The 12,362-nt window shown below is 37.3% G+C and overlaps 1 protein-coding gene across 1 annotated transcript in view; it reads left to right on the top strand.

Moving 5' to 3' along the window:
* The window catches only part of CARNMT1 (carnosine N-methyltransferase 1), a 44,123-nt gene that overhangs the window by 14,233 nt on the left and 17,528 nt on the right, over positions 1 to 12,362 (top strand). Inside the window, exons 4-5 of the mRNA XM_069084608.1 lie at positions 8,272 to 8,412; positions 10,115 to 10,293. Of these exons, the coding sequence (XP_068940709.1) occupies positions 8,272 to 8,412; positions 10,115 to 10,293 (320 nt within the window). The remainder of the gene's footprint in view (positions 1 to 8,271; positions 8,413 to 10,114; positions 10,294 to 12,362) is intronic.

The raw sequence follows: 12,362 nt of genomic DNA, 5'->3' as shown, positions 1-12,362 counted from the left end.
GTTCCCAACTCCCTTTTACTATTAAGGGAAGGGATCAACATACTTTGAGTCACCCAGGACTTCATTATCACTTCATGATCATCCTCTACTACTCCCTCTCATTTACCCCATATCTCCAGTTAGCTGACTGAGCTTTTCATTTCTACTTCCACAGCATTTGTCCCATATTCTGCCTCTGTATTCACACAGCACTCACGCTAGTTTAGGGTGTCATCACCATCTACCTGGATTATTACAGTAGCTTTTTGCTGCTTCAAGTATTCCTGTGCTCCAGTCTTTCCACAGCACTGCTACCAGTGATTTTCCTAAAGCTCACACGTCCTGCCTGCTCAGCAAACTCCAGTGGCTCTGCCTTACCCTTAGAATCAAATACAGACTCCTTTGTTTGTCACTTAAAGCTCTTCCCACCCTGGCCACTTCCTGCTTTTTTAGTCTTCTTACACATGACTCCCTTCCACACACTTCTAAATAGGCCTGCTTGCGGTTCCTCATACACAGTGCTCAGTTTTCTGTCTCCATGTCTTTACAGTCTTGCATTCCTACAATTGTCTCTCCCTTCTCATCTTAGCATCATAGAACATCTGACTTCCTTCAACGCATCATTTAATTCAGGAAGTTTTTTCCTGACCTGTGCCTTTTGCTGCTAGAGCTTTCTCTACCAAGATTATCTTCCATCTACTCTGTGTCTTTTATGAAGTGATTTCTATATGTGTTGTTAAGAGTAGAACCTAAGCTTCTTGAGGGAAAAATAAACTATGTTTACTATTTCTTTTTATTCCTACTACTTAGCACAGGCTTGGCACATAGGAAGCACTAAAGTTTGTTGATTGATTATTGATGAAAGAGTGATTACTAATAACTAGGGAAAGGCTTTCTATAGGAGGTGGCACTTAAGTTGAAGCTAAAGATTTAAAGGGGGAAGAGGGACTGGACCCGTGGTCTGGGTACCTCCTATGTACCTTACACGTTTAGAGAATTACCTAGAGCACTCTGGGTTGTCAGTGATGTCAGACTTTTATAGAAACTGGGGCCACCAAATTCCACATAAGGATCCCTGAGGACCAACATATTAACATCTGTGTTCTATTGTGTGTGTGTGTGTGTGTGTGTGTGTGTATTTGGTTAAATATTTCCCAAGACCAGGTTGAATGACTTAGTGCTTAGTGAGAGCGATTAAAAAGGGAACCTGTTTCATGCTGGGGGAGGAAGGGCAGCAGGAACCACTTTTGTAAAGGAACAGAGTTGGAAGATGGAAGGACAAATTCAGGAATTAGAAATCTAGAAGCGGTTGAGCTAGTGAAACAACATCAGAGCAGAAGTGGTCGTGAGACATTGTCTAGTCCAAGACCCTCAAACCCAAGTAGAGCTGGATTCTTGTGGGTCACTTGTGGACTCAGAAAACCACAAACTAACATCATGTGGTATTGTAGTCTTCTTATTTATGTTGTTAAACAATCCCCAGTTACACATTTTAATAATATTCAAGCCACACTAAATTTTGAAGGTGGTGAGTTTGACACATCTGATCTTCCCCAATCCTTTCATTTTACTGATGAGGAAATGGAAACAATAAGAGATTAGATTAGTTGCTTCAAGCTAAATCACTAACAAATGGTTGAAGCAGGATTTAAATCCAAATTTTCCATTGTCTAAGGTCATTCTTTTCACTGTGCCTCACTGCCATGAAAGAAAGTTAACCAATAGGTATTTATTTAGCAACTGTTAAACTGGTCAATACTAGGAAAGTCACCTAGAGCTACAGAAGAAGTATATATCCTGTCATTAGTAAACCTGTCTTGGATCTGTCCTAAGTAAGTTATCAGATCTCAATATCATCAATAACCATAAATGCTTCCTATTTTTAGGCTTCTGTGATAGGTGCTGTGGAGGGTCTCTAGAAGCTTCGAGTATGATTGACCTTAGCTAAGCTTAGGCCCATTTGCTTGTCTGTAAGTGAAGGGATTGGACCAGATAAACAATCCTACTTGAAAGAAGTTTACATTCCCCTGGGAGAGGAGGAAGAAAGGAGAGAACAAATGAATATATAAGCACATAAAGAATGATCTGGGAAGGTAGGCACTAGGTGGAAGTCACTCAGGTGCTTTCTAGATATGCTATAAATATTTCACAATTATGATAGAATAGATAGAATCTTCTTTGAGATGAGAGACAGTATTGTAGTGGAGAGAGAAGCCAGTCTTGGAGCCAGAAGGGTTGGGTTCTAGTCCTGCCTGCATATTTTGTGATCTTAGTCAAGTCACTTATCCTTTCAGTGCCCTCGCCAAGTCTATGATAACAATAATAGCCAGCATTTATCTAATACTTTAAAGTTTGTAGCTGTGTAGAGACAGATACATAGATCAAAAGCAAGGGCAAGGATTCTTAACCTGGGATCCACAGATCCCCCAAAAGGTTAGTGAAAGTTTGGATTTTGTAAAAGAATATTGTAATAAGTATATACATATACAATTGGTTTCCTTTACAGTCCTATGTATTTTATGTTATACACTTAAAATATTAGTTTGGGTTTTTTTTAGTATACTAAAACTTAGCACAGTCACAAAATTGCTCTGTATCTCTTTCTGAATTTCTTGTTTTTATTGGCATATTTTTCTCCTTGATATTTTCTGTTATTTAAGGAAGTGAAATAAAAAATTTCCTTCTTACTATGAATGATCCACAAACATGAATGTTTCTGTGTACAAAGGGGATCAAAAAAGATTGTGTATGAAACTTCACTTCTTATATAGTTTAGGTTTTTTTAAGTAGGATAAAATTTAACACAGTAACAAAATTTCTTCATTTTGTATCCCCTTGAAAGCTTCTTGTTTTCACCTGTATTTTATTAATGGTTCATTGGTGTTCTCTTTCCCTTCCTTCCTTCCTTCCGCCCATCCGTCCTGTCTTTACTTACTAAGGAAGATAGGTGCCTCAGTAGATAGATTGCCATACCTGAAATTCTGGAAGATTCATCTTCCTGACTTCCAATCCTGTCTCTGTCACTTTCTAGCAGTGTGACCCTGGGCAAATCACTTAACTCTATTTGACTCAGTTTCCTCATCTGTAAAATGAGCTGGAAAAGGAAATGGCAAACCAGTCCAGTATCTTTGCCAAGAAAACCCCAAATGGGGTCATGAGGAGTCAGACACAACTAATCAACTAAACAACAGTAATACTTATAAAAAGATAATAAACTTATTGAGAGCTTTTTTGATCTGTATGACTGTGGACATAGTCTTATTGAGGTAATATTCATTCATTTTGTCTCAAAGGATAGTAATATTTCTCTCATAGATTCTTCCTTTTATTTTTTGTCAACCCTTCAAAACAAACATATGAGCAGAAATTTTGCCTTTGGATTCCACATGATTGATTGTCACTTCTACTTCACTATTCTGTTTGCATATTTATTCAAATAATTTTATTGATACCTTTTGTTTTTAGATCATAATGTTTAATGATTATATACTCCCTCTTCCTTATAACAAACAGTTAAATAAAACCAACCTGTAAAGTGACTAATCTGATAGTGTATGGCTGAAGCTCCTTTCTCTGACTCTTCTTTTCTCTGAGTCTGTGATTCTTAGTAGTTGGATACACTTGTCTGCTCTACATATAATTATGCAATATGAATAAGGGATTTGAAGCAAAACCCTTCTAACTTATTTTTCTTTGACATCTCTGGATTTTTTAAATAAGTTGCAATGCTGTTTAGGTTCATTCTCTCTATTGCACATTTGGATCATGGAAAGCATTTAACATAAGGATAGATACAAAGTTTTAGCTGGTATGAGAAAAAAGTAATGGCTTTCTGTTCCTGTAGTAGTGTACTGTTCTTTGTTTTGATTATCACTTAGACATATAGATATTTTAAATACTACTCTGCTGACTGAATGAGTTTAAATCTTGCATAGATGCAATCTTTTTTTATTACAAAAGGAGTATTCTTATTTCCACAAAAATGAACAGTGAATAGCTAAAGTAATCATCTGTAACCATTGAGAAATTCAGAGATATAAAATTTAGTTGCTTAAGGAGAGGAAAGACCCTTGTCCTAAGATCTAGCCTAGCCCTGTGATTTTATAGGAATAAGTTTCCTCACTGAAAAAATTCTCTAAAACCTGTTGGTGGTTTTCTTTTGGTTTTTAGATGAGAGAGAGGTGTTGTATTTAATAAACTACAGATATGACTAAATTTCAGTAACCAGGATTGAAAACATACTGTCAGTGATTTCCTGAATACATAGTATGGGCCAATACAGTGGATTGAGTCTCTTGTAGGATGTGTGTATACCCAGCATAAGAAAACAAGTTTACTCCAAAATAATACAACAGATTGTGTTATCTCCCTCTTCATCTGAAGGCCTTTGGAGTGACAGCATTAAGGAAAATAGTTTATTTCAGTTTTCTTTTTTTTTTTTTTTAACAACGATCCATTTGTAATCTGAGTCTTTCCCCTAAGAGAAGCATGGAATTCCTAGAGCAATCACCCTGTTTCCTCCAAGTTCCGATCTTCCCACGTTAAAAACAGAACTAAAAATTCTGATTTACTTTCTGTCTTTATTTTAAAATAACTATTTTTTCTCTAGGTCTGTCCAGTGCTATAATTACTCAAAGATTAAGCATTGTCATTATTATTAAAAATGAATTTACTAATAAGGTTGGGAAATAGAGAAATAAGAGTTTCTCTTCAGGGGAGAAATAATGGGGCTTAAGGAAGGGTGCTACTACTCGTAAGTCTGGTAGAAGTGTAAATTACAGTATCAAGATATATTCCTGAAAGGTTGCATGCAAATCAGAACATTTTTAATGTCGAAGGGCATGTTCTTGTTTAAAGTATCCTTGCAAATTTTTTTGTAATTTAATCACTTCATTTTAATAGCTTAAAAATTACATCTTGAAAGTCTTTGTTAAAATGCAGACATTTTTCAGTTACTTTTTTCATAGTTGTCAAACTTGATATTTTTAAGCTGATATTTAGCTGTGTCTAATACATAACAAATTGTAAATATTTTAGAGTTTTGTTTGAAGTGTAGGAAAAACAGTTAGCCATCCAAAATAGAAAAACAATGAAAATTAGGCTATATTAGACTGTTCAAAAGAGAAAATTTTTTTTCCAATTACATTGAATTGTTAAAATAAATTTGACATAAAGTGAGTTATACCCCTCCCCCAAACAGGAATGTCTTCCAATTTATGTTCTAAAAATTGCTTTAGCTGTGACCCTGGGTAAGTCACTTAACTCTGATTGCCTCGCCCCCTCAAAAAAAGGAAAAGAAAAAAAATCACTTTGGGCAACTTCCATTGATTTCCTTCTGAAAGGGGGAATCAAGGTGACAAATTATGGCCTTTGCTACTTTTTTGCCCAATGCTTTGCACAGTGTCTGGCACATAATAGGTGTTAATAAACGCTTATTGACTGTTTCTCTTTAGTGCGCTTGGCCTTTTGTATTCACTGTCATATTGACTGAAGGAACTGGGGATATTTAGCATAGGGAAGAAAAGACTGGGGAGGAAAGGGAAGATGTTTATGATAATTGTCTTTAAGGCTGTCATGTGAAAGAAAGATGAAGGTATATAAAGGAAGACCTATATCAAGCTAAACTCAAACTTTTTATAACTTAGGCCCCTTTGGTCCTAGTTCTGTCATTTGGAGACATTAGTAGAATTTTAATCCATTTTCTGTATGACATTTTTCAGATATTTAAAGCCAACCATCTTTGTGTCTTCAGGCTAAAGCACAATTTATGGCATGAATTCAAATTATAGAAAAGTATTATGTTAGCGCTGGAAAGGACAGGACCTCAGCATCAGTTACCTAGCCCAGCCCCCACATTTTATAGATAAACTGGCTTACATAGGTAAAGTGTCTTGTCTGTAGTTATACGAAAATAGTGGCAGACCCAGAATGGAACCTAAGTCTCCTTGAGTTCTCACAAGGCCCAAGATGCCATTAAGTTTCTTGATCAGATTAGTATTTAGTTCCTGTAGAGCAAAATCCAGGTCTCTTTTTCACATGACCTGCTACTCTTTATTTCCTCTCTATCACACATATAATTTAATGACCAAGAAACTCATTCACACTAGTGATACTTAAGCCCTTCCACTTTGGGGCTCTTGACCACACCAAAGAACTGGACATCAGTGGTTCAGAGTGAGTTGACCTGCTGAGGTTAGGAGGGAATTGAATGTGTTTCCCCTCACTTCTACCTCTTCACGCACTATCACCCTAGGATTAAGAAAGGGGCCCAGCGAAGCTAGTAGCTGGGCTAGTGTGGCAGAGATGAGGAGTTAATGCCTCAGGACTATTCTGTCAAGTGGTAGATAATAAGTTAGGGGGATTACTTCTATATCCTATCCCTTAATGAAAAAACACCTACCACATAGTTAAATAATCCCCTTTCTTTTATTTCAGGATTGTTACATTCCCCTACTTTCATTCTCTGCTGCCATCCTATTTTGTTTTGGATCAGGGTTCTTGTCTTGTCATACATAAACCCATAGCTTCTCTCTGGTTCTTTGCCATTTGAAAGGTTCCTTCTTGTGTCTTCTCTCATAGCCCTCCCTATCCCATTATTCTTGTTCAGCTTAACTTCTGGAGAGAAATTACACCAAAGTGCTTTGATGAGTCTTGGGTGCACAAAGGACTAAAGTAACATTCAGTTCATTTTTTAGAAAAAATATGGACTCTGATCCTCCCAGTGCAATGGGAAGAGTGCTGGATTTGAAATCAGCAGGACTTGAATTTGGGTATGAATCCTGGTTCTAATACCTGCTACCCGTGTGACCTTGAGCAAATCACTAAATCTTTTGGACCTTAGTTACAAAAGGACAGGCTTAGAGAAGATGTCGTTTCAGTTCTCCTCAATCTCTACATTTTTCATCCTTGAAGTCTCCTGGAGATTTCATCTCCAGGTCTGTTAGGACCCCTGAGAAGGACAATGAGATAGGCAGAGGTGGGAAATAGAAAGCAAGGCAAATTAAAGGTTTTTCTCTTTTCACTTTTTCCTCTCTTTTCAGTTGCTGGCCTTCAGTGGGAGAAGTGAGAAGTGAGAATAGAGTGCTAAGAGAGGGATGTTCTGTGACTTCCTCAAACAGGACCCTTAAGTTCCCTAGCTTGGGTTTTCTAATTTGTAGAATATAGACATGTTAAACTAAATTATTTCTAAGACTTTTTACAGCTCCAAGATGCTGTATTATTCATGTGGATGGTGAATATTTAAATGCAAAAACTTTTTAAATACATTAAAAAAAATCTTATTCAGTAATGTGGTATATAACTAGACTTTAACACTAAAAGCTTAAAGTAATTAGAGATGACAAAGGTTGGTGAGAAACTGTAAGGTTTGTTCAAATTCAAGTTGTCTCTTTTTAAAAACCTGATTCCCTCCCTACCTCTCACCCCCACCCCCCAAAATCCTAGGCTGGAAGAGAAACCTAAATTTTACTTAACTTTATTTAATTTTTTAGCAAAAGTTTATTAAAACTGAGATTATTTGCTAATGATTTTGTTATTTAAAAATTTTTAATTTATAAAACATTAAGGTGGTTTTTATCTTAATGTCTGGTGTAATCTTTTATGGTTTACTATATTGGCTATTAAACTGTTATGTCTAGTGCGATCTTAGAAGTTGTAAACCAGTATTCTGATGCCTCTTGGGATATTTTGGGGAGGAGGAAGAATTTGAATTATAGAAGTGGTAGCTGGGGTGGGGACTGCTGTGGATTAAGCATTTGTATCATCTTTGACCTCAGTGCTGTAGTTATCTACTGTTTTACAGTAGTAGTCTTGTTCATTCCTTTTCCTTATTTACTGTTGCTTCCTGCAAAATCTTCCATTAAAGCCCTAGTGCAGTTATGGGGGTTACCCTGGGCTCTTGAAGTTGATAACAATAAGCTCTGACAAATCCTACCAAAGTTGGAAAAGCTGTGAGTACATATCTGGTGATGGATGGACTGTATGCCTGATCCCAGGACTAATTTAACTAAGTTTGGAAAGACTTATTTACAGGTTGGCCACGCATTAATTTTTTAGCCAGATCCACTCTCAGAGATGATCTATTGATGTAGATCACTTAGTAATTTACATAGTTTGGCTTCTTAAAATATTTAGGAGAAATATTTACAGAAAATCACTTTCTTAGGAGAGCATAACTTTGGACAAGTCTACTTACTCTTTTAATAATTTTTAACAGGAATGTTCTTTTTTTTATCTCCTCTTTTATAACATTACGGATTTGGACGTCATTGTCATGTTTTTATTTAATTTCAGGGATCCTTCCAAAGTAAATATTCTCGTACCTGGTGCTGGACTAGGAAGATTGGCCTGGGAAATAGCTATGCTAGGTTATGCTTGCCAAGGAAATGAATGGAGTTTTTTTATGCTCTTTTCTTCCAATTTTGTACTCAACAGGTATTTATATTTACTTTCTATCTGAGATGTAAAATTCCCAAGAGAAGAATTACATTTTGCTTGCTTATATGAACTTTCATGCATATTTTAGGTGTTCTTTATTTTACAATCACTTTGCATAGAAATAACTTTTTTACCCACACACTTAAGTACCTAAATGTTGGGGTAGAATAAAAACTAAAGAAATGAATAGGATCATTTATCTGGAAGATCACATAGATCATTGTGTCTAATACCTTGTACTTTGCAACTGAGGAAATCTGAGATATGGAGGGTTTAAATGATTTGCCCATGTTCACATGGGTAGTAACTTAGCAGAGCTGGAATTTAAACCTTAGTCCTCTGACTTCAAATCCTATAAGCACCTTTATTCAGAATAATTGAGACTGCCTCTTTTTTTTGCTTCAGAAATTATCATGTTCTCATTTATTCTGTGGAATTCCAGTGGTCGCTTGATTATTCTTTTGCAGCATTGAAAAGCCCATGAAAAAAAGTGAAGGTAATTAGGGCAGTTCCCCAGTCACGGAATGTCAGAAGGGACCTTGGAAACCATCTAGTTCAAGCAGTGCCTGAAAGGGGGTTTCCTAGTCATTGCTTAAAAACCTTATGGGAGAAGGAATACACTCTACCTCTCCCAATTGACTAGATGCATATAATCAACATCACCTAATTGGGCAAACCCACCAGCCAGGAGAGGAGTTAGAAATGCTACTTTCTCTTCTGGAGCACTAGTAAATGTTAAGTTTCCTTCAAGATTCAGTTAAGGAGGATATTAACCAAGAATCTTAGAGTTCTGAAGGCAATTGCTAGACTTAACATTGCATCCCAGAATTTGTCTTATGGACAAATTCGCTATGCTAATTCAGTCTAAAGGACAAAATATTACGGTTGCAAAACAAAAGGCATAGTAGAAACACTAGAGTGTGTGGTATAGTAGATATAGGAATGAACTTGGATTCAGGAAGACCTCCTCAGATACTTACTAGTGGTGTGACCATGGACAAGTCACTTAATGTCTCTGGGCCTTAAAGCCACATGTTTAAAACGAGAGGATCCAAGTTGATGGCCTTTCCAACTCTTGATCTGTAACCCTCTGATCTTCCCATTTTCTTAGGTGTTACATTTTCAGATGTGTGTATTTAAGGAGTCGTATAGTTTTTAGTGTTTTTTTTATGCTTTATTTTGTATCACATTTTAGAATAATGGACAGCTTGGTGGAAAGAGCACTGGATTTGAAGTCAAAGCACTTGAGCTTAAATCTTAGTGCTGCTCCTTGGCACCTCTGTGGCCTTGGGGAATTAGTTAAGCTATGGCTGCTTCTTTTATTAAATCAGGGGGTATGGCTTAAGTGGAGACAGCTAGGTGGCTCATGGATAGAGCTCTGGGCCAGGAGTCAGCAAGACCTGAATTCAAATCCAGCCTCAGACTTAACTGTATGACCCTGGGCAAGTCACTTGTTTGCTTTAATCCACTAAAAAAAGGAAATGGCAAGCCACTGAAGTATTGTTGCCAAGAACAGCCCTCCCCCCCATACAGGGTCATGAAGAGTCAGGCTCAACTGAACAACAACAGCTTAAGTCCTTTCCAGTTCTAATTTGTTATAATTAAAATATATCTAATAAAAAAATGGTATTTTAGAGTTAAATAGTTCCTTGAGTAAAATGTTTAGTTAAAACTCATTTTGGTTTTCATGTTTTTGCAGATGCTCTGAAATTAACACACATAAACTTTATCCTTGGATTCATCAATTTAGCAATAACAGAAGATCGGCTGATCAGATTCGACCAGTCTATTTTCCTGATGTTGATCCCCATAGTCTTCCTCCTGGTTCAAACTTTTCTATGACAGCTGGAGATTTTCAGGAGATATACTCAGAATGCAGTAAGTTCAAATCAAATAATATAATAAATTATTTCCCTAGTCTAAGTAAGATGAAGCAGTATAAAGTTTAGAGCATTCCGGTGTGTTTCACATCACTGTGTTTACAAGCAGTTTTGCTAGACATTGTTGGATATGAAAAAATTAAATAAAAAACATTCTCTGCTTTCAGGGAACCCTGTATCCAAGGTGTGTTGGTAAGAATGAACAAGGCATTTGAGGCATCATAGACCAGACTGTGTAGAGGAGCTGTTTTCTAGTACAGTGTTAAATAAGTTTGGGAAAAGGTAGGTTGGGGTCACAGTGTGAGGGACCTTAACTTTCCTACTAACAGAATTTATTTAAACTATTTACAATAAAGAAGGATGAATAGTTTTGGGGTAAGGATTAAATTTAATTGAAGAAATAATTATTAAATACTTACCACGTGCAAGGCAAAATACTGGGTGCTGGGTAGACCAAGACAGAAATTGAACGTTTTCTGCCCTCATGGAGCCTACATTCTCCTGAGAGGATACACAGTGTGCACAGAGAAGTAATACAGAATAGTTTGTGGAGAGGGGAAGAACATTAACAGCTAGTCTGGGAGGAAAATAGGAATGGCTTTATGTACAAAGTGACAACTGAGCTGGGTCTTGAAAGGAACTAAGACTTTCCAAAAAGAAGTCCATGTAGGAGAGCTTTCTGCAAAGGGAGGCATCTTATGCAAAGTCGTAGTAGCAGGAGAGGGAATGTCATGTATGGATAGGAAACAACAAATAAGCTAGTTTGATTAGAATGTATAGTGCATCAGGAGAGGAATATGGAATTAAGAAAGAGGTCAATTTTAAAGGACTTAATACACATAGAGGGGCTTGTATTTTATTTTAGAGGCAATAGAGAACCAGCAGCGCTTCTTTAATAGGAAAGTAGTTTGTACTTTAGGAATATCACTTTGTCAGCTGTGTGGAGGGTGGATTGGAGAGGGGAGACTAGAGGCAGGAAGGCCAGTTAGGAGGCTGCCACAGTCCAAACAAAAGGTACTAAGTATCTGAAGTAGGTAGTGGCCTTGCAAATAATGAAAGGTGTAAAGGGGTATGTGGGAAAGATGCTGTAATAGTAGAATCTATAAGACTTGGCTACTGATTAGCAGAGAGGATCAGAGAGATCAAATATCCCCTCCTTATATAGGAAATCTTTCCCAGTCTCTCTTAATTCTTGTATCTTCTCACTTTTGATTATTTTCTGTTTATCTTGTGTATAGCTTGCTTGTACATAGGACTGGAGGTATGGTAGTTCCTTCAAGAGAGATAAGAGTTGGGAAAGAAAGGTAGGTTTTGAAGTAGGGGTGGGAAGGGTTCTGTTTGTATTTGCTGAGTTTAAGGTACCTGTGGGAAATCTGGAAGGAAATGTCTGTCAAATAGTTGTAATACAGGACTGGAACTCCAGAGCTAGGACTGGATATGTAGATTTGGGAGTCATCTGCATAGAGATAATATAATCTGTAATAGTTGAGGAGGTTACCAAAGAAGCGCATATAGAGGGAAGCTAACAGGGCCAGGGCAGAGCTCTATGGTACATGCATACCTAGAAAACGGAACATAAATGTTGCAACAAAGGTGTGTGAAGGAGTGGCCAGACAAGAGGAGATCCAAGGGGGAGCAATGTCATGAAAACCCAGGGAGGGGACAGCATCCAGGAGAAAGTACCCGATGTCAGAAACCATCATTTCAGTCATATGGAGCCACTGGCATGCAGATGGCAAGGAGTTGAGACTTAAGTGGGAGCAATGCCTGTGAAGAGCTTTTTCTGGTTTGTCTGTAAAAGAAGGTAGGGCCATGACAGAGAAAAAATAGTCCATCAGGAAGCATTTATACTGCCTCCTGTGTTCCAGGCTCTGTACTAGGTTCTGGGGAGACAAGAAAGGCAAAAGACAGTACCTGCTCTCTAATGAGGAAGACACATGCAAACAGCTGCACAGAAACAAGATGCATATGGAGAGGGGAAGAGCTTTAACAACTAGTTGGAGGAAAATAGGAATGGCCTTGTTTAGAAAGTGATAAGTGAGCTGGGTCTTGAAGGGAACTAGAGTT

This window comes from Petaurus breviceps, unplaced genomic scaffold (genome assembly GCF_028583685.1).
Source record: "Petaurus breviceps papuanus isolate PSGF00001 unplaced genomic scaffold, PetGlider_PUasm1.0 175, whole genome shotgun sequence".
NCBI classification, from domain to species: Eukaryota; Metazoa; Chordata; class Mammalia; order Diprotodontia; family Petauridae; genus Petaurus; species Petaurus breviceps.
Note: the sequence above shows the minus strand (reverse complement) of the source record. Positions and strands in the feature narration are given on the sequence as shown.